This window comes from Anser brachyrhynchus, assembly GCF_964034855.1.
Source record: "Anser brachyrhynchus genome assembly, chromosome: 4".
NCBI classification, from domain to species: Eukaryota; Metazoa; Chordata; class Aves; order Anseriformes; family Anatidae; genus Anser; species Anser brachyrhynchus.
In genome coordinates this window covers 45,256,084-45,278,905 of record NC_137698.1, presented here as the reverse complement: position 1 = coordinate 45,278,905, position 22,822 = coordinate 45,256,084, and the positions used below count along the sequence as shown (strand labels likewise).

Below are 22,822 nucleotides of genomic sequence, written 5' to 3'. Positions count from 1 at the left end.
GAATACCAGTGCTTTGGGAACTGTTAAGAGCCAGTTCTGCAAAGCACATGGCATGAATTTGCTCGCTTAACGTACCTATTTTTCATAAAATAAAACTATTTATGTTTCTTCAGCTATAGGTTGTAGATATATGGCTTATTTTAGGGAGGACTAACGTACAGAAGAAGGTTGGATTTGTATTTCATTATTTGCCTGTATGTTTTTAGTTTGTTTTCCCTATGGTCATAGTAAATAATTCCTTTTCTCAGGAAAATTATTTTGGAGAAGATGACATGTACACTGATTTTGAAGAAGTTATTTCAAGCCCTGTTTTGTCACTCTCTACGTCTTCAAGCTCTGGGTGGACAGCTGTTGGAGTGGAAAATGACAAAAAGGAAAATGAAAGTTCAGTCAAGCCAGTTCACCCTCTTACTTTACGTCCCTGGGATATTACTGTACTTGTTAACTTGTACAAAGTGCATGGGCGGTTGCCAGTGGTAAGTGCGTTAGAATCTTAAAATATTTTGCTGCTATAAGCAGCGTTTTTTTTTCCAGTTTCGTAATCTGGAGTTAAACGTAACTCCCTGGAACATTAGGTTAGGGAGGTGCTTTTTAAAAGGTCTGACTACTCTTTACTATGGTTGTGGCTATCTAAAGCAATTTGAGATGTGATTGGTTTTGCTTATCTGGAAGGTGAACTGGAGATTTTTTAAAATGACTTTGTTTTTCAGTAAACTTGATTTGTGTCATCAGTTGTTCATTATTTTGGATTGACCATTATGATTTCTCTGCTAATTAACAATGCTGTCCTCTAATGGTGCATCCTGCTTTGCACAGCTGCATTGTGAGGGATCCCCAGGAATTTAAATAATAGTCTAGATAAAGGTTTGGGTTCACCCAAATGGGTTTGTATGTAATTGTTGAAAAGTTTTTGAAGTTGCATGGGCTTCTTTTTAAGTGTCAACTTGAAGGAAACTTAGCACACTTCCAGGTTAAAGCTTTGCTTCTAATCTGACGATTTCAACAGTGTTGTGTGTTTTCAGTTTCTGAAATGGTTTTGTTTGATTTTTACTTTAGCATTGCAGTCCAGATGGTCCTGAATGCCCTACAGCTTTCTTGGAAAGGTTGTGTTTTGAGATGAAGAAAGGTTTTAGAGAAACAATGCTTCAACTTGTACTGTCTCCAGTGAATTTGTTTCTGAATGACAACTATCAGGTAGCAGTCCAGTTGAGTGTTTTTGTGGGTGTGTATGTATTGGGGAAGTTGTAATGCTCTTAAAATTGAATTTTGGGGAAGGAAAAGTTGATGATGGTTGCTGTTGGTTAAAACAAACTTGGGTTAGATGAGGATCCCTTCCACCCATAGGATTTGCATATATGTTGTTGCATGCTTAATGGTGAGAAGTCTTGGGACAGACTAAACGTATAATCATAGAATCATAGAAAAATCAACAGGATTTAAGAGGTGAAAATGAATGTGTGCGAAATATCTCTGACTACAGTTCTTTGCACTTTCTAATGATATACTCTTGAAAATATTAATTGTAACTTAAATGTTACCTTGTCTTTAACAGAGACCTTCAGTGGATGAAGTTCTTCGAGAGGGACACATTAGTCTGTCAGGTCTGCAGCTGCGTGCTCACGCGATGTTTTCAGCGGAAGGTTTGCCTCTTGGAAGTGATACTTTGGAATATGCATGGCTGATAGATGTGCAGGCTGGAAGTCTCACAGCCAAAGTTACAGCACCACAGGTACCATCTAGCAATTCGCTATAAAGTATTACCTTTTTTCTTCCTTGCAGAACTGGCATAGCATGGATTTTGGAAAGCATATGGTCTCAGCTGAATTGGATGCATTAACATATATCCAATGCCTTAAATAACCTTAAGTTTATAGTTTGAAAATACAGCCATTTCTATGGATAGAAGGTGCCAAATGAGCTGAATCTGGTGGTCATCTTACATCTAGATGTAACAGAGTGGCTGGTGTTTTATGAGCATTTGAAAGGGTGATTGTAACAGAGTATGAGCAAATACTGTTGTCACTGTGTAAACATCTGCATGTTACATCTATATAAGTTAATGTACTTAAATACTGATTAGAAAAGCAACCACAGTATCAGTGTGTACTCAAAGTGATTTAATTGTAGAATAAATACTACTATTCTAAACAGAGCCGGTGTTTTGAGACCCTTTCAGCCATAAACTAGGTAACATGACAAAGAGGAGAAAGAAAAATCTATTGAATAAATTTAGATAAGAGATTTTAAGATAAGTTGTCTTTGACTTCCTCTCAGGTTACTTTGATTTTATGACGCTGAACTCTGGAGATGCAGGTTTGTTACCCTACTGGTTAACACTCTGGGAAGGGCAAATGAAGTACCCAGTTGTGATTGCAGTCTGAAAAGCAATTTGTTATCCCTCACATGTAAGGTTTATGCAGATATGTAGGCATTTATTTGTAGGGATGCTACCAGTAAGAAGGATATCAAATGGAGCAGCTGGCAAGGATTTATCTTGCAGATGAAGTTTTGGCATTTTACAGGAAGCTACTGACAAAGCCAAGTTTTAAAGTAGGAGATAAATGAGATGATCTGTTGGAAGACAGAATGGGCAAACCTCAGCAGAAGAGTAGCTAGTAGCTTCGTAACTTTTGATGCTTGGTCTCACTGGAACATAGTTTGCTTTCACAGTGTTCAAGTTTCTTAGGTCAGTCTTAGTATTAACTACTTTTTAGTTCCTGCCATTTTTGCTGCTTTCATTTTTCAATATATAGTAGTGGCTCCAAGCACACATTAGACAAATCACTTTGATTTATTTCTGATGTGGGCTGTGAGATCTTTAGAAAAGGTTGTTTTATCACTATGTTCTGAAACGTGAGAAAAATACATAAATTCTATTTCCTGGTTACAGTTTGATTATTAAGGCACTTCTGCATCCTCTTATTAATTGAAAAAAAAAAGGCATTTTCTGGCTTTAAACAACTATTTCAGTAGAAGACTTCTGCAGCAAATAAAATAAAAATCAGGCTTACAAGCAATTTCAGTAAATTTAAAGAAGAGTCCAGATACATCTTCGTGCTGCATGTACAGACTTCTGTAGAAATGTATTTCCCCAAATGCTACTACTGATTTACACAAGCTATTGCTTTTACTCCAGTGCTATAAGCTTCAAGATTACACCTACTAAATCAAAAGTATTATAAGATTTAGAGGACTCCTCTAAATGTTTGATGGAACTTGATGGTTTTCTTCCCATAGAAAGCCATTCTCAATTTTATATTTAATACAGGAATTTTATTTTACTTTCTTGTTAGCACGGCTGTGAAGCAGAACTTGAACTTGCTCTTTCAAGGTCATTGTCTTTTTCCTTCCCCAGTGTGATGTATTGCAAGAATTTGTGAAGGTATACAACTAAATGGAGAAAGAGAGATCTTGCGCAGGACAGTCATAGCTATATTAAATTCCAGTTAAATTACTCCTGATTTAAAGTGCCCTTTCCTTTGGTTAGCCAAAGAAAACCCATTTCCCTCTCATAATAGAGACAGACAGTTATGATTCATTTCCTTTATGAATAAGCTAACTATATAAAAGATTTAAATCAGCAATTGGCTAATTACCAGATCCAGAGAGATTCAGCAGTGTTCTGTTTGGCCAGTTTCCTCCTATGCTTTCTAAATGTAACCTTGTTACTTATATGCAAGGAAGTCTGACATTTAAATTATGAATGGTGTTAGGGTATTTAGAGGCGTTTTATGAGGTGAAATAAGGTGAGCTGTGTCTTTACAATGAGGAGACTGGTTGACCATAAGAATAAAGCTATTTTCTTATATTAAGACATGATTTAGAGTTAGCCGTAGGCTGTGTGTAAGCAAGGTAATGAAGCCAGAATGATATGGTGGGGACTTCTGTTTGATTTTATTCTTGCTCACCTTCTGACCTTTGGTGATGTTCTTTCAGTAATCTGTTGAATCCTCTAAGTTAATTTTGCATACTTACTATTAGACAACGTCTTTCCTTACAGCTTGCATGTCTTTTGGAATGGGGGCAGACCTTTGTGTTTCATGTAGTGTGCTGTGAGTTTGAACTGGAAAGACCAAAATCTGTTATGATATGCCAACATGGAATTGATCGTCGTTTTTGTGACTCTAAGGTAACCTTTCATCCATCTTAATTGCTCACTATATTCGTGCAGGCTCTTTGGAACAATTTACAAATCCAGTCCTAGTTATAAAGACGCATGGAATATGTACTCAGATTGGATATCCTCTTTGATAATTGATGTGTTTTAGAAAGAAAAGTGATTCTATCTGTATTTTCCTGTGGATTTACACCATGTTTTAGTGCTGTATGAATTATTTTGAGAAACAATGCCTGCAGGAGTCATGCATGGTTCTTACCTGTACAGTGACAGTTAAGAGGCACATGCCATATTTCAGTTTCTCTGAAGAAAGGAGGATCATACTTCCCTTTGCATTCCTTGAACACTTCTTCCCCCTTACCCCTCTATCCCCTCTATCCCCTCTATTGATGAAACTGTGCTTTGATGAGGGACTTAAGTCAACAGCTTATGGCTTCCACGGACCTTTTTTTTAACACGGGACTCCTACTGCTATGCCCCAAGCAAACAGATAACAATTTGTCTGTCATCGTGAATTCTGCTTTTGGTGCTTGTCTCTTGGAATCTATATAGGCAATCACTTGAAGGCTTAAGGAGGCTTGTGATATATAAAGTATGATTCCTGAATTTCATCTCTTGACCTCCTCCTTGTTTTAATGTATAGGTTCCAGTTTATGTGATGTTCTCTATTAGGGGGCTTAATTTTCTTTTTGCTGGTGGAAGCCAGGAGAGCCAGGTGGGTCTGCTCATGTTGCTGGACAGACGGAACATCCCATCTCATATTCATGCTGCAATTGCGGAATAAGTAACTTTTTATTCCTCTAGTTTTAGGCCTCTGTTAAACAGAACGTAAATAAAAGGATAAGAAATAAAATTCAGTTTAAACTCCTTATGTGTGTTTAAATCTATTTCTGTTTTTAGATGAACTGTGTCCCTGGGCCATGCCCAACATCTGATGACTTAAAGTACACTATGACACGCTTAGCCATGGATGGAGCAGATCTGTATGTGGTAGAACATGGCTGTGCCACCAATATAAAGGTAAAAAATATTTATCTTTACAGCAATTAAAATATTTTGGTCAGTAGAGTTCTTCGTATTTTTTGATAGAATAGCTGCCTGATTTTATTGCCTGCCTACATGCAGTGGACTAAGCAGAATATTCGAAACTAAATGGTAGAAGGTTGGTGTTAAAATGGTTGGGCTGGGCCAGAAGTAGGTCAATTTGGGTCATATTTAATACTTTCATTAATGATATTGGAAAATGGTTAGGCGGGGTAGATGTCTGCCAAAATAAGAATGTGAGCTGCAAGACTGGTGTAATAAATTAAAATAATACTGGGCAATATAAACACTAGTGTCTGTATGTGACGGTTAGTAAAAACTTCTACTGTAAGTTACTAACTCAGCAACTGGAAATGTTTGAGAAGGAATGTATGCAAGTCACCATGCGATAACTCATGGTTGTCTTATGTGAGAGCTGCTTGAATTAAGATATATAATTGGTAGAGCTGGGAGAAGTATTAGTGCTGCTGCCTGACTGAATCTGGAATACTGCATCGTGTCTCTGTTCAAAAAAGGATGTGGAGAGAAGAGCTGATGTTCTCTCTCATCTTATGTAAGAGAAAATTGTGGCTAAGTAAAAGTTAAGAGACAGTAAAGTACAGTAACACAAGAAAAGGAGAAAAGCATTGTACTGCTAATGACTAATAGTTGGGCTGTCCATTAATAAATTCAGTTCTAAAAGGTAGGCTTAATACGTGACACTCTGGGGACAGCTTCACATTATGAGCAAGAATCTAACTGAAGGAGAGCAGCAATTATTTTATACATTTTGAGTGATGTGATATCTTGTCATTTGAATGGCTTGCTACCTTGTGGCAGTTAAAAAAGAAAAAAAGCATTTCAGTCTTCAAAATCTTTTGATTCTAATATTATAAAGCATCAGCACAAATATCAACTGTGTTTGCAGGCATAAATATGAATGTCAGTATTTTCAAAGGCTGCTTAATAACCCGAACCACTATAGAAAATTATATCCCTGATGAGTTTCATTCATATTTAAAAAAGGATTTCCGGTGCTTCTTTTATAGTTTGTAACAAAGGAGAGAAGTAATAATTTAATATTAGCCCTATGAATAGCTCTTCCATGGGTGGGTTCTTTTCACAGGGCAAGTAAGGACAGCTGCAAAAGTTGGAAAATTAAATTGGAAAAATTCAGGTACTTCATGGTGACTTTTTGGAGATGACTGAAGCTGTGCAGGGAGCTTCATCCACCTTCAAGAATAATTGAAGGAAACTTCATATAATTCAAAGTTTTAAAGTTAAGCATGTGTGGCAGGACTACATCATCTTTTATGTGCCCTAATGTCGGGGAGGATTGACTCTGTCTGGGCAGGTGTGCTGGTTGTACAGTGATGTGTTTCCACAGCTAAGTGTGAGAGCAAAGCAAGAACTACTCCAGATACAGGAGAGAGGGTAGCCTCCTGTTTGGTTCCACAAAATTACTGGAGCTATACCAATAAAAGAAGTAGAATATGATCACAGAAACAAAGGTATTATAACACAAAGGATCAGAGTTGAGGTTCAGGATTTGGAATTTCTTGTATCTTGAATTTTGCACCATTTAACTTAGTTCTCTCACTGAGGTGTACATTAATTGTGGAGTTGAATGTCCATGTTCCATCAGTTAATACAGCTGTGTATTTGAAGTATATAATCTATATTTTAGTCTAAATTATAGTAATAAATCGTGGATCTGTAAGTTCAAAAATTGAAGATATATTGTTTTTTATGATTACACCAAAGAATTTAATAATGATTAAATTTTTTAAAGGTTCATTATAACATGTCTACAGTTGGGAATTCTCTTTGGATCCCTTTACAGCAGGAGACTCCCAAGTACAGACTTTGTTATTTGGAAACTGTCTGAAGCTAATTTCTAAGCTTGCTTTCTTACGTGTGTATGCCTGTGCTTGTATATAAAAAGCTGTTCCCATGTCATCTTTGGAGAGAGTAGTTTACTGAGACTTTCCTGGGTTGTAATAGGTGATGTGTTAACTGGATTAAGGCTGCTTTATCTTTGCTTCACTTGTAAGTATTCAAACTTCATGTTTTTACTCGTGTTTTCAGATGGGTACTATCCGTATTGCAAACTGCAACCTCCACAACCAGTCTGTTGGAGAAGGTGTAAGTGCTGCTATTCAAGACTTACAATTGAGACAATACGTTGAGCAGGTGAACAATTGCAGAACTGGTCTTCAGCCAATATTAAGGAGGGCGTACTGGTTGGAAGCTGGATCTGTCAACCTGGGGCTCATCACTGCTGACATTGCTTTAGCTGCAGATCATCCTTCCAAACACGAAGTACAGAGACATTTCTTGGAGACACATGATAACCGAACAAAGAGGTAAGAGATTGATTTGGATGAGATGGATTTGAATGTTTTTCAGTGTAAGTTAATAGAGTCATCTAAAGATGGATTTTTTTTTTGAAGTATGTTGACTACTTAGCTATCAAGTTGGTGGTTTGAATGTGCTCGGTCTATACAAAACTATTATTTTTGGCAAAACTTTTCTGTCTGTTTTCCCTCATCTCCCAAAATTAAGGTCATGGAGAGGAAGGGAATTCAGTTTGTCCTTTTTTCTCAAGCTGGAATGAAAATAGGCCTTACAGATTTCTGAACAGGCTGAGCAGCTGTGAATAAGATGTCTGGTCTAACTGTGACTCTGTGTTTCCCCTAAGAGCAATTGCCTCTGGCATGAGCAATACACGCAAGTGTGGAGTGTTTGCAGTGCTTACTTCTGTGCTGAGAGAACAAGTTGTTACTATTAATGTATATTGTGGCAGGTGGATATAATCTGTGCCTGAGCACAGTTGCATCAGCATCGCATATGTTTTTGATTTGCTCCTTTCTGGAGCTAATCATTCATTTTGTGTGACACCTGTGTTTCAGATAGAAATCTTGCTTAACTTGTTTCATGCTAAATTCAACAGGAGCTTACAAATAAGTGTGATAGATTTTAATCTGATTTTCACTGAATTTAAATGTACTAAATCTGATGTGGTCTCATTGTTGTTTTTTCTTTGTTTTTTCTGCCTTTGTGTAGATTGTGGTTTTTGTGGCCTGATGATAATTTGAAGAATAAGAGAAGCAAGAACAAGTGTGGCTGTCTTGGTGGTTGTCGCTTCTTTGGTGGCACGTTAACAGGACTAGACTTTTTCAAACTTGAGGAACTGACACCTTCAAGCAGCTCTGCTTTCTCAAGTACAAGTGCAGAATCTGATATGTTTTATGGGCAGTCATTACTGCAGCCAGGAGAATGGATTATTACTAAGGAGATTCCTAAAATTTTGGATGGTGAGAATGCATTGTTCTCTAACTTAATTCTTATTCGCCCAAAAGTATAATTCGCTAACAGCACATTGGTTTTTGTGGTCTATCTGATTCTGGTTAATGAGCAGTATATGTTGCGTTCTTGTGCAAGAGGGCCTGTAGTGGTATGGACCCTTCCGAGTGCAGACAGGGCCTTGATAATAGTGAGTAAACTTTCACATGCTGAATTTTTGTATCAACATGCTGATCCTTTCTGAGTAAAAAGAAGCTTTTTGACTTGCATTTGTTTTACTTGTCTAGAAAGCAGTCTGTTAAGAGAATTTGATGTTTTGCTGCTATGATTTTATTAATTTTTATTAAATATGCTAGTCTACGTTTTCAAAACCAGGGCTTTTATTTAATAAGGAATTTTATTTGAATGGGTGGAAAAGAAGCCATTGTAGATGTGTTATCAGATGTTCAATTTTTCTTTCCTGTTTCATGATCCTAGGCAAAGCAAATGGTGTAAAACGAAAAGATTGGGATTGTAGATCTATGGGTATAGAAATAGAAAGAAAAGCACAACATCTAAGCCTACAAGTGCCACTGCGCTCCCATAGCTCCTCATCGTCTTCAGAGGAAACGAGCAGTTCTAGTGCTGCCCTCCCCTTGCTGGCAGGTGAGAAAGACAGCCCGTCTTCTACTACCGAGGATCACTTGGGACAGAAGGAGTTCTTGTCTGGTGCAAAAAGAGAAGATGGTCGTGGAAGGTTAGTGGTCTCTGTCTGAGTGGGAGTATAATTGGACTCTTGAACGTGTTAATACAGAACACACCTTACATTTAGCAACTTACTGAGTATTAGTTATTTTCAATGGCACTGCCAACATCCATTTCCTAGTTTGAATGCAAATTTGGATAACTAGTAGGGGACAATTATAAAAATAACAATAGGAATCTAGGTAGAAAGTATCCCTAACAATAGGGATCTGGGTAGAAAACCCAGCATGTAAGACAATAACACTTGCCATTACCATTTGTTTATATCTCCTCTTACGTAGACAAGCGGACTAGCAAGTGGCAGAATTTAATATGCCATCAGCGTTATGAAAATAGTTGCTATACTAACAGAAAATCACGGAGTCACTGTAGCATTTGACAGCTCTTATAATGTAAAGAGAAGCACTGGGAATAAAATAAGCAAATGAAACGTCCATTGTATTTTTTTTTTCCAGTGTTGCAGGTGAGGGTGCAGAGGGTAGCCCTGCATCCCCTAGCAGCCAGGAAAGGCCTGTTGGTCAGTCTCCCATGAGGTCTCCGCTGAAACGGCAGGCGTCAGTGTGCTCCACCCGGCTCGGCAGCACCAAGAGCCTCACAGCAGCCTTCTACGGAGACAAGCAGCCTGTTGCAGTTGGTGTGCAGTTCAGCAGTGATGTGTCTCGCAGTGATGAGAATGTCTTGGACTCCCCAAAGCAGAGGAGGAGCTTTGGTTCTTTTCCGTATACACCGTCTGCAGATTCAAATTCATTTCACCAGTACCGCTCAATGGATTCTAGTATGTCAATGGCTGACAGTGAAGCCTACTTTTCTGCAGCAGAAGAGTTTGAGCCAATAAGTAGTGATGAAGGACCAGGAACTTATCCAGGGAGGAAGAAGAGAAAAAAGCAAGCTCAGAAAATTGAATACAGTAGAGGGTCTATTTATCACAGTGTGGAAGGGCCCTTAACAAGTACTGTACATGGAGAAATGAGTCAAGACATTAAAACGTTGCCAATTAAGACTCATCCTTCACAGGCTTCATTTGTTTCGGCTCTAGGTGGAGAAGATGAGCATGTTGAGAATATGTATGTCATGGAACCTGAAAAGACTGTAGAAAGTGAGCAAATAACTTCCCAGCAGCCTGTAATGGCGTGTTATCAAAACTATCTTACACAGTTCCAGGTGATCAACTGGTCGGTAAAGCATCCAACTAACAAAAGAACTTCAAAATCCTCATTACATCGCCCCTTAGACCTTGACACGCCAACCAGTGAAGAAAGTTCATCATCTTTTGAGCAGCTTTCTATCCCAACTTTTAAGGTACGAAAGATAGAGGAAGGAAGAGTAGAGAAACTAGTAAGAATTCAAGACAAGTTCAAATTGTTTAATATACATGTTGTATAAATAAAGTCATGAGACACGTGAAAATTCCTGGCTTTTAGTCAAGAAATACTTTGGAATTCTGACTTCAAGTCTTCAACTGTGTGGCTGGGAGACTGGAAAAGAAAATGGTTGTTATATTATGTGAATAGGATGCGTGTTCTGAATTATCATTATTGTATTAGAAATGCTACTTGTTGAACGATATACAGCTGAAGGATATTTACATGAGTTTTGTTTAAAATATATATTATAAAGAAATTTTAGTAGCAGTACATTTAATACTGACAGAATACATGCTGAGTGCTAAATGAGTTACTTTAGAGTAAATTTGAAATGAATAATTTGATAAAATTATTTTTGTACGTTTGCATTTTTTTTTCCAGTGTGATACAAGCATACGTATCTAAGGAAAGAACTGAAATGAAATATATGAAACATAATGGAAATGACTTGATAGATAACAGGTGTCTAAGCTCTGGAATTTCATCTTGTTATCACTTTGTAGCAAAAGCTTTATATGTTTATGCAGTCCTTTCATAGAATATTATTTGAAGTCCCTTTTAAGCAATTAGTGACTGTCCATCTATGATTTAACTTTTTCAATGGCTTGAGATTAGATTATGAAGTTTTTGCAAAGTTTTATTTTTTTACACTATATTGGAGTATGTGCATATGAAGGATTCTTTTAAGAAAAAAAAAACTGTAAGGAGAATCTTCATTTGAATATTCCTTGGATATTTTTTGATATATAGAAGGAATGTAATATATTTCTTTGTACTTTTCTCTTAGATTGTTAAGCAGGGTCTCACAGCTAATTCGTTACTGGACAGAGGCATGCAGCTTACAGGATCAACATCTAAGTAAGTTGAAAATTGTGTAACATGGTTAAAACATTTTTTTTCCTGATACTCGAGTAAAGTATTTTGGCTCTTGCTAGCCCATTCAAAATTTGATTTGTAGCATTAGTTTTAGTACAGGTCTATTTCAAAGCAGGGTATTTTATTACAAAATGTTTGGTTTTGGTCAAAATGAAATACAAAGGCAATTTACTTACGTGATTTTGGGAAGTGCTTATAGAAAGTGCCCATTGCATTGCCTAAAGCTGAACTTGAATCTCAGTAAGGGCCTTGCCCTGAAATTGTTTGTGTGCTTTCTGAGCTATGCAGAAAAACAAAACTGCCATTGTATGCCTTTTACTGAGTATTAAAATGATACCTAGAGGGCCTCAGGAGAATTTACACAAGCTGAAGACCTGTTTATACATTGTTCATGCCAAGGAACATTTTCTAATATGTGGCTATAACCTCACATCAGTTTATTATGCATAGTCTCATTATTAAGGAGTTAACTCTTTTAATGCGTGTAGACTCTTCCCTTGAATTGGATGAATTTTGATTTAGTCTTGGGCCTACCATCCAAGACTAATGTTTTGGTACTGTTGGAGTCCTATTAAAGTATTAAAAAAAATATACAAGATGCAAGCATTTAGTGATGTACACTTTTGTATTTCTTTCACAAATCTGGATTATTAACATGTATTTGACTTGTTTAGTACACCTTACACTCCTTTGGATAAGAAGTCTGCAGAAAACACAGATGATGAAACAATAACAGAAGAATGGACATTGGATCACCCAGTCTTCCAGACAAGGACAACAGCAATAGTAGAAGTAAAAGGAACTGTAGATGTGGTTCTGACTCCTCTTGTAGCAGAAGCGTTGGACAGGTAATTAATTTTATTTTTACTACTTTGGTGTTAATTGGTTATACTAAAAATTGTCTCAAAACTGTTAGGCTGAGCAGAGGTTTAGGTAAAAGGATTGAAAAATACATGACTGATGGAACGGCAGTGCCTTGCAGCCATTGAATATTATTCTGCTTGTCCTATAAAGAAGCTAGAAGGACGTCATTGTGACCTTGAAAGTACACTTTCTCTCTCTGTGCTTAATTTTTCTCTTTGCAGTGTTAATTAAATACTACAGATGGTGTGTTACGTGAAACTGGAAGTTTAAGTGTCCTGTTGTGGGCTTGTTCCCTCTCACAGGTATATAGAAGCAATGGTGCACTGTGCGAGCTCTCGACACCCAGCAGCTATTGTTGATGATCTGCACTGCAAAGTTCTTCAAGATGCTGTACAGAACAGCAAAACAAGCTTCTCAGAAAACGTAAGGAAGGGAACAAGAAAATTATCCAAAATTTTGAAAGAATAGTCATTTCTTTATTTTACATAGGAAAAGATTTAATTGAATTCAATTTTTTGAGGTACGGTAGCTAAATGCTATATTAATCTAGCTTGAAAAGAATTTTATGGTAGTTGTACTGAGTTAAGAGTTCTTTCTGTCCAAGTTAATGACTAAATTTATATATTTTTTATTTGGCATTTCTTAGACTTCACAGTATAATTGACACTACTTATTTACTTCATAACAACTTGTTCTGTATAACTGATACATGTAGAACTCAAGCTTTCAGCTGAAATCTGGTCATTAGAAAGTTTATTTTAGAATGGCATTGCTACCCTTTGGTATCTAAACATAACATACCTGTACGTGCTACAGTCCTTGTTCTAGAAATGATGGCATTGGGCTTTAAATGCAGTCAGAATCTCTTTGTAGTTCAGTGCTGCTGAACAGTTCAGAGCTGCTCAACACTTCAGCTTAGCAGTTCCAAGTTTCAGTGAGAATAAATTATTAAGTGTTACCACCTTTTTCCCTTCCAAGTTGTCTTCCAAGCAGGATATTAGAGGAACAAAAATAGATGCCACTACTATGGGAACAACAAACCAGGGACCAGCACAGACAAATCTCTCACTTAAGCAAGATAATGTGACAATTAAAGGCCTTCAGGCCAACGTTAGTGTACCAAAGGTAAGAATTTTTGTTTAGGTTATTGGTAGACATGTAACTCATAAATTACCCTTATTGTGTGTACTGGAAAGCGTAAGTGAAGTTATGTATTTGTGATAGATAACTAATGTGATAAGTAGGGTAGACTGTTTTGGAGATGTTCGATCTTAGGGTAGGTAAAGGTATGCAAGTTAAATAATAATTGCTATAGAGATAACTGACTGCAATGTCTGTAAGTGATGTTTTTACATCTTGGTGTGGAGGTTTTATCTTTAAAAGTTTGATTTTACTCATAAGTTTAAGACAAGATTATATCAGAAGTTTGTGATGTATGATTAATGTAACACGTTTTTCTAAATTTCTTTACTCTTCGGGGAAATTTTACATATAGGTGAACCTGTGTTTACTACAAGCGTCCGTTGATGAATCCCCAGGGGTTTCTTCTGGTAAAACTGTGACTCATGTTTCATTAGTAGCTTTGTGCTTTGATAGAATTGCTACGCAAGTTCGTATGAATAGGTAAGAGTAAAATATGTCACTGTTGGTGTTTTTTTTATTGTTATGTTAGCCAAAAGACTTAGTGTTAACAATTTTTTTTGACATATAGCCTGCAGTTGTGAAAGGAAGTATTTTAAAAAGTCATGAATGAATTAAACAATAAAATGTCTCTTCAGTATGCTATAAATTAACACCTAATATCTAGTTAAAACTGCAGTTTCTTTGAGAAGTAGAAGAACCCTTCCAGAATCATTTTGGAACCTAAGATTTAAGTCACATTATGCAGGATAAAATTGAAATTTTCAGTAATTTTCTACCAAAGTATAATTATCTTCTGACTTTACAAAGAATTCTTAATACTGCTGTGCTTATGTCACTTAATGTCACTCAAATTTTTTTTTAAAAAAGTAAATAAGAGTAGCATGTCTATCAGAGAGTTGCTTAATTGTTTTTTCTCCCATGTGTTTAAAGGGGTATAGTGGAGGAGTCTTCGAACAATGCAGAAACTGGGAGGAATTCTGTCACATTTGATCGTTATATCCAAGCCAGTAAAATGCAGCCCCAGTCCTCTGGCTCACTGAGATCCAATGCTGGAGCAGAAAAAGGAAAAGAAATTGCTGCTAAGTTGAACATCCATCGTGTTCACGGACAACTTAGAGGCCTTGATACGACAGGTAAGCCTTTTTTTTTTATTGTGAAAATGTCATTTTTCATAGAAGCAAGTGGTGATAGTTTGCCTTAAGCTCATTTTTTATCAACACAGATAAAAAGACATTTGAAACTAGAGATTATGCAATAGTCCAAAAAGAAGTTTAGGATGGTTACTCTGAATTGTTTGCTGTTATTTTACTAATATGATGATTTTAAACGTAGACAGAAGGAAAACATCAAGACTGATTTCTAAGCGGCTTTTGCGGCAAACAGGTTGCATGGTAAAGATTGACTGATAAAATTTCATGTCTAGGCTCCCTTCTTTCCAGTTGATCTCCTGTCCTTCTCAGCTGCCCTTTTTTTTTTTCACCCAACGCAGCAAATGAATTACACTTACTAGCTTTCTTAGTACTTTCTAACTATTTCAAGATAGGTATAACATGAATGTACTGGCACTTTCAGCTTGTAGATTTTTAACAATAGTGCCTATAAAACAGAAAATGAGATCTACGTGATTGTGTTCATTCTTGTTTTTGTTAAGGAAATGCCTTCAAGAGCTCATGAATTAACTTTGGTTGCTATAATTTCTGATTGTGGAAAAGATGAAGATAAGCAAAAGTAGAGACTGTTCTTATGTTGTGGTTTGGCAAGAAGTCTTGAGTACCTTTTACATGCTGACATTTTTATTGCTTTCTAAGTTAAATCTGACTCAGTTTTGATGCGATCTGTATCAGCTGGTGCCATGTTTTACTGTGTCCCATGAAGAGCAGGAGTCTTTAGGACATGAGGAAATGCTCTGTGAAACAAGTATGAATAAAAACCACATAACAAAAAAGCCTGTGTAAAGATGAGTGAGCAAATCAAACTGGAGGAAAACAAAATAAATTGGAGAAGATAAAAGGGATTAGCTCAATTTTTATTTAGTTGGGTGAAATCTCAGCTGTAGTGTCTTGTGTGAGGTATACTGCAGACTTCTGAGAAGGCCAGGTAATTCTTGACTTGTAACCAAAAAGCTCTACTTCTATTTAAAAGGGTTGAGGAATGTCTTTCTAGAGAACTTAGCATTTCATGTATGCTTTGAAAGTGATTGCTGTTAATCAATTGGGGGCACAGAGTGAGAATTGTATGGAAAGAATATAAGTTGACTTAGTGTGGTTTTTTTCCCCAGATATTTGACATTTAACTCTGTGTGAGAGGTAATAGGAAACAGGTATAAATTTTCTTAAAATGTTCCTTCAGAAATGTCACTAAAAGAAAGGATTTATATTTAATCTACATCCTAATATCAAAGAAATGAAGGTGGCGTAGTCCCCTCCTGGATCTTAGACAGCAAGGATCGTAATGAATCAAAAACTACTTGAGGCAGTGTTTTCTTAGGAATCAGTGAGACTTATTGCTTTCTATTCTTCCAGTATAGACAAAGGCATGTTTCCAACCGAGAAGCAGTCTCTGAATTAAATTCAGAAATTTATTGTAGAATATCCATTCATTGTGCTATAGTTAATACCAAATGCATTTCTATTCAAACATATTATCCAAGAGCACTGTCAGTATTACTGTTATTTGTTGCTGTTAAACTTTAGGTATTTATTAAGAACGTTTTTGATAAAAATTTTGGGCTAATAGGCACTTTGAGATAAAAATCTGAAGAGCTTGTTTGTACGCATATATTTGGAACCATGACTGTAAAAAGATGAAGAAGGCAGATATGTTAGGATTGGTAACGTCTAAAAGTTTGAACTTCGAGTTGCTCCGTTGTTGCTTTTCCAGACTTAAAAATTACCCTGACCAAATAAAATAAACTTTCTGGGAGGAAGGGTTTTGGGCTTTGTGAACATTTTTTTTTTCTTGCTTGTACTTTGATTTTTTTTTCTTTTTTTTTCTTCCTGTTTCAGGAATACTAAAGAGTATTCCAAAATACTTTACTTGCAAGTAGATACTGTAAACTTGAGGGCTGTTTGAAGATATGAAGTTTTTCCATTTTGTAACAGAATGCTAAATGTGTTTATTTTAAGATATTGGAACTTGTGCAATAACAGCTATTCCCTTTGGGAAATCAAAAGTTCTTTTTACTTTGGAAGAGTTGGATGAGTTTGCTTTTGTGGATGAAACAGACCAACAAGCTGTACCAGATGTAACTCGAATCGGTCCTAGTCAGGAGAAGTGGGGTTGGATAATGTTCGAGTGTGGAATTGAAAATTTAACTATAAAAGGTAAGACTATATAGGCTTTGTATTACTTTGTATTATGAAACTGATAACAACTCTGTTGTTGGGTCTTCTATTTTAGCCATTATTTGATTTCAAATACATGAATATAGGTGATAATAAATAATATGTCTATAGTACATAAATTATATCACACAGTAAATTCTATAATACAGGAGCTTTTAGTCCTTGCTGCTTATGACAGTGTATGAAATAATTCCATATACATTATTTTCAACAGGTCTGGAAGCTAAAGTGAAGGTAGAAATTTGTGCTTTCACTGATTATTTAAACCCTGACCTTGCAATCATACCCACACTAAGTGTCTGAATGTAGGACTGGAATTCTGCTTTCAGGAGGAAAGCTGGCTTCATAAAGAAAAAGAGCATATATGTATTTTCTGTCATTCAAGTTGTTCTTGTCAGGGAATAGTGTTTAAAAGCAGCCTCCATGCATTGTGATTACTCTTCATCTACCTGGAACAAACTATAGGAAGCTCTACAACTAGCTTTTAAGTTGTACGTAAAATTGGTAATGCATCTTGTTTAACCAAAATCATATGTGTTTATCCTGTTAAGCGTATCTTTTTTTTTTTCTTTTTTTTCTGTGGGATGTAACTTATAGAAGTTTGTGCGTGGCAAACATTTGCAGCTGTAGTGTGTCTACTTTTCTAGGAGGAAGACAATCTGGTGCGGTATTGTATAATACATTCGGAGTCATGGGGAAATCAAGTGCTACAGAGAGAGGTGGATTGCTTGCATCAAATAACTCTTCAGATTCTCCAACTGGTAGTGGTTATAATACTGATGTGTCTGACGATAACCTTCCTTGTGATAGAATAAGTCCCTCTTCAGATATTAATGGAAACTCAGTTTCAGATGAGCAGGTATGTATACTGGGCTGAATTGATTGGTCTTAGGTTGTGTTTCTTTAAAGCGATTACGATTTGTAGTATAAAACTGAAAATTGACAGGTCTGTTGCTGTACCAACTGATTCAAACTGCTTTCTTGTGCATTAAATTTTAAGCTTTCTCTAAGGTCTGTTAGTGTTGTCTTGGGAGAGTTGATGAACAGCATTAGGTTATTTTTCTTTGCCTAAATGGATATGAAACTATTTTTTTGTGAACAGTGCACAGCAGGCTAGTGCCTTTTAATACTTTGTAAAAGACTTTATGTTTTGTTTTTTAAGGATGAAGGGGTTGAATCTGATGATCTGAAAAAAGACATACCCTTGATGCCTCCTCCGCCTGACTCCTGCAGCATGAAGCTAACAATCAAAGAAATTTGGTTTAGTTTTGCAGCTCCTACCAATGTGCGTTCTCCAGCCCATGTATTTTCAAGGTATGACTCTCTCTGATTTAAGAGAAAGAAAATAACAATTCTGGTTTGGTAAATTACAGTTGTATTTGGTAGATTCTGAATGTAACTTCAATAATTGTTGAAGCTTCTCTGGAAATTCTGGTTTTGGAATTTACATATATCACAGTAGTTCTTGGTTCAATTTGTAACTGCCATCATGTATATGAAAGTGTTGCTAGAAAAATTTTACTTAGATATGGTAGAAATAATAAAAAATAAATAAATTACTTCCAGTGAGAATGAGATGTATGGAGAGCAAGGGGTGTGAGTGAGAATATTTGTTTTGATTAGGAGAGAACCACTCACTGCTTTGGTCTTCAATATAATGCTTAAACCTTGATCTTATTGACTTTGCACTCTAAGGTTCAAATAAATCTTTCTAAGATAGTTTTTTCATACTCTGTGTCAACACTTGAAAATTTCTGTTATATACTCTAGAATGGATACTAAGCATCTCTAAAGGTCAAAGCAAACTTAATGAAACTTTGTATGTGTATAGAACAAGCACATTGTAAACATACAATTCAACAAACTAAATATTCCTATCTGTCAGTATATAACTATAAATTAGAAAGTCTTTTTGTGATTTTTTTCCCTAATATTCTTGCCTCAGTCCTTCAGCAAAATCTCATCACAATACCTTGTATAACAATTAATGTGGGATTCAATTAATGTTCTCATATTCCACCTATTTGAATGTCGTTCGTAGTAGTAGTAGAAAATCTTGCTAATTGCTGCTGCTGAATGTGAATACCTAATGCTTCTTATTTTTCTCAATTAGGCAACTGAACCTCCTGAGTACTGCAACTCCTGCAGTTGGTGCTTGGCTTGTTCCCATTGATCAAGTGAAGTCATCTTTAAATAAGCTAGAAACTGAAGGAACACTGCGAATCTGTGCTGTTATGGGTTGCATAATGACAGAAGCACTAGAGGTAAATGACCTTTCTAAAATCAAGAGGCCAATCAGAACAGAGCGGTGTAATATGTAATACATGTTCATTTGGGGGTCTGAATATTTTCGCCGAAACTTACAGTGCCTCTTAAGACAGTTTTTCAAGAATTGGTTACAAGAATTTACTGCCTGTGCTTTTTGCACAGAATCTAAATTTCAGTGGGGGAAAAAAAACAGCTATTACTAGTGATGAAGTCTTGTGCTTCATACAGGTGTGCATCTCCATGTAAATTAATTGGAGATTCAGTCTGTTGAAAGAAGTATGGCTTTGATATCTGATACATCTTACGAAATATGAAAGTGTGCTTGAATCATGAAATATTCAGGGTATCTTTTAGGAGAAAATGTGAACTTCTGTGCCCCTGCAGTGTATTGAATTATTGCGCTCATCAGATCCACTTGTTAGAGAAAGCAAAGTGAGGGTGAACAATTCTAGTGAGAAGAGCAAAATAGACTTTTTTTCATTGTTGAAAACTATTATTGGTAGAGCTGTTATAAAAATTGGGTCTTAGTGTGATTTGCTAAGGAGCTTTTGTGTGTGTAGGCAGTTTTCTGCTGTTTGTTTAATTAGCACCATCTAGTGGGAAGATTTTGAGAAGTGATACCTCTTGGTGAGATCCCATCTTGTATTGCAAGACTGAGAGTTTAGTGTCATACTAGTTTTATGCTCTACTAATGGCCCTTTGCAGCGTTCCCCTATTGTTACCTCCCTTTATTTTTTTCTACTCTTTTTTCTACCAATAAGCCAAATTAGAGAAGTATTTTTTTATCTAACTAGGAATTAACAGTTCATTTGGAAATCTCAGCTAGCTTAGCAAATATATTTTTTAGTCCAGAAGTAACTTTGCAAAAGTGTGGGATTTGAATCCAGCTTTATTACTGCATATAAATAAACAAACTTCAAATATGATTATTTTCAGATAGCACTTTTAAAAATATGGTAGTTATCCATGTGTCAATTTTATTGTAGAAGTTCAAAATGGAGTTAAAGGTTTGTGCTATCGTAGCTGAAATTATAATTCACGTGCATGTTCTGTTTGCGAGTACGTTCATGTGTGAAAAATATTTGCATTTTAATCTAGAATAAAAGCGTGCACTTTCCCCTGAGAAGCAAGTACAACAGGCTAACCAAAGTGGCTCGTTTCTTGCAAGAAAATCCTTCCTGTTTACTGTGTAATATACTGCACCATTACCTTCACCAAGCAAATTACTCTATTATTGAGGATGCCACCATGGTGAGTTACCCCGTAAACATGTAAATAACTCAGCATGTTAGTTTAAACCAATTCTAGTATCTCCAATTAGGTAACCGCATAAGGAAAACTGTAAACAAGGAAATAAACCTAAACTGGTGTATGCGTACTTCATTTGCTAAGTAGACATGGCTTCTCACATGTCACTTTCTTTTAGGTCTGCTGTTTTTCTTGTGGCCTGTGTATATGCTTGATTTTTGTTTAGCTATTTTATTGGCAAATATATATGAAATCATAACAATTTTAAATACATGCCTTTTTATTTAATGGTCTCTTTAATAAAATTTATTTTTTCTTAAAGATAAGAGTGAAGTAGTAAAAATTTGTAGTTTTAAAATGAAATCTCAGTTATTGATGCAAGTACATGGAAGAATTAGGTTATATTTCAATTATTTTTTTCTGAGAACTAGACTTCATGTCTTTTAGAAATATTTTAATAATACAGGCACTTCACTGGTTTAAAAAAGCTAGAATTGTAAAAAATTTAAGACTTAAGGATCTAATCTTTTTGGTGGCTTTAGAATGTAAATACTTGGATTGTAATGGTAAATAATTGTTTGGACACATATATTGGGCATAAGGAGGAGTGTTTGTCCCTGATTTTGCATCGTTTTCATAATCCATTTGCATGGCTGACAGATTTCAACAATATGTTTTTCCCTGTGTTCAACTGAGAGCCCAGTGATCAGAAACAGCACAATTTGTGGCAGAAATAGCCCTGTTTGATTTGTGGTAAAAATAAAGGTGTGTGTGTTTTTTTTTTTTAAGCACTATTCAGTGATGCAATCAAAACAATCCCTGTTTTTACCTCAGTTCTATGTTTTTAAATGACGGCTTACCAACAAAGGAAAAAAAAAATACTCAGTTTTTAATTTCAGTTGTTTCTACAGTCACTCTAGGGCTGCTCTGATTTTTAGTTTATAGTTTAAAGCCTTATAATTACTTCAGCACTTCTTGTTTCATATTTGATAATCTTGTTTCCTGCTGTTTATTCTTGGCCCACTGGGCTAGATCCTCAGGATTGAATGTATTGTAAATGAATGTATTTACTGTGTTTAATGAAGCTATAGTTCTTCTTATCTGTTAGCCCTGTGACTACTTATACAGGTACTGACAGGTACTGTGTGGTGCAAGCACAGTTCTATCATAAGCTAGGAATGGGAGTATTTTATCTACTAAAAAATATTTTTATAATGTTGATTTTTTATGTACAGTTTGTTAAAATGCATTTTTGTTCATTTTTTAAGAGTGATGGCCTTCCTGCCCTAGTTACCTTAAAGAAAGGTCTAGTTGCACTGGCAAGGCAATGGATGAAGTTCATTGTGGTGACCCCAGCCTTTAAAGGAGTCAGCTTACACAGACCAGCTCAGCCAGTGAAACTGCAGACAAATGCCTGCCACGAGAATGAGGATGGGCTTGGATTAGACAACGGAGGGGGTCTTCAGAGTGACACAAGTGCTGATGGAGCAGAGTTTGAATTTGATGCAGGTATTTTGGTGTTTTTGCCCTCTAAAAGTTCATAGGGATAAGTAGCTCCTCTCAGAGCATTTGTATCTTACTTCGTTCTAATGCCTGAATATATGATATTCTTTTCTTAGAATCATCAAGCTTCTTTTATATAATCATCTTCATTTTGAAGCTGCTGGTAATAATATTTTTGTAATGTTGTAATTGTCACTCATTTGAGGAAAAACAAAAGAGAAGACCTCATTTCTTGCTTCACATGCCTTGTCTTATTATTTACAGCAGAAAATACATCGACCTTATTATTTGCTAGCTTGCAATTAGGATTTTGTTTTGCAGCTTCTGATCTTGTTTTAGAATTGTAACACAATTCTATGAAGTCTTCCAGGAGTAGCTTCAAATCTACCTTCTTACCTTTGTGAAGACATATTCTCATAAATCCTATTTTTTTCCCATTTTTACTACTTTGTCTATGGTATATTTTTGTTGCCAACTTACACGTTGCCACTGTAACAAAATCTACTGATACAGCTCTCTGTTTGATATAGAGCTGACTAAAATAAGAACCACAAAAAGAAAGGGCACAAATATATGTTGCTAGAATGCTCTTTTTAGCTGTCTTGAGTTGGCTGACTTATTTTGTGTTTTTAGCATCTATGAGCAGTGTTACTGTTCTCAGAAATACAGTATTTGTTTTTCTTTTCTCAAATATGAGTTACGTAACATTGATGAAAAAATAGTTAAAATCAGGAGAAGAATCTGTTTTTGTTTAAGAGTCCAGCAGCAGCCATGAGCTTAAAGACAACAACAGTGAAGATGTACTTGTTTGAAGCTTTTTAATTATACTGTATGAAGGACATTTCTTGCCACATTGTATGTGGCAATTTTGTCTTCTTGTGTAGACTTAATTGTAGAAGTAATTGATGGTACATGGAAATGCCACAATTCAAAAAATGATCAGCCATGCCAGAAGCGGCAAAAAAGTGAAATTTGTTTCATTATGGAAAATTACATTTTTGTGTTTTAATTGTCTTTTTTTC

General features: G+C 35.9%; 1 protein-coding gene across 1 annotated transcript in view; it reads left to right on the top strand.

Annotated features, from left to right (window-relative positions):
• BLTP1 (bridge-like lipid transfer protein family member 1) overlaps positions 1-22,822 on the top strand; it is a 110,785-nt gene that overhangs the window by 34,088 nt on the left and 53,875 nt on the right. Inside the window, exons 20-40 of the mRNA XM_080590922.1 lie at positions 249-476; positions 1,057-1,194; positions 1,553-1,729; positions 4,001-4,129; positions 5,018-5,137; positions 7,229-7,506; positions 8,207-8,457; positions 8,924-9,182; positions 9,646-10,489; positions 11,342-11,412; positions 12,105-12,278; positions 12,597-12,717; positions 13,273-13,419; positions 13,790-13,917; positions 14,368-14,570; positions 16,563-16,760; positions 17,429-17,640; positions 17,944-18,095; positions 18,895-19,045; positions 20,148-20,300; positions 21,566-21,838. Of these exons, the coding sequence (XP_080447048.1) occupies positions 249-476; positions 1,057-1,194; positions 1,553-1,729; positions 4,001-4,129; positions 5,018-5,137; positions 7,229-7,506; positions 8,207-8,457; positions 8,924-9,182; positions 9,646-10,489; positions 11,342-11,412; positions 12,105-12,278; positions 12,597-12,717; positions 13,273-13,419; positions 13,790-13,917; positions 14,368-14,570; positions 16,563-16,760; positions 17,429-17,640; positions 17,944-18,095; positions 18,895-19,045; positions 20,148-20,300; positions 21,566-21,838 (4,407 nt within the window). The remainder of the gene's footprint in view (positions 1-248; positions 477-1,056; positions 1,195-1,552; positions 1,730-4,000; positions 4,130-5,017; positions 5,138-7,228; positions 7,507-8,206; positions 8,458-8,923; positions 9,183-9,645; positions 10,490-11,341; positions 11,413-12,104; positions 12,279-12,596; positions 12,718-13,272; positions 13,420-13,789; positions 13,918-14,367; positions 14,571-16,562; positions 16,761-17,428; positions 17,641-17,943; positions 18,096-18,894; positions 19,046-20,147; positions 20,301-21,565; positions 21,839-22,822) is intronic.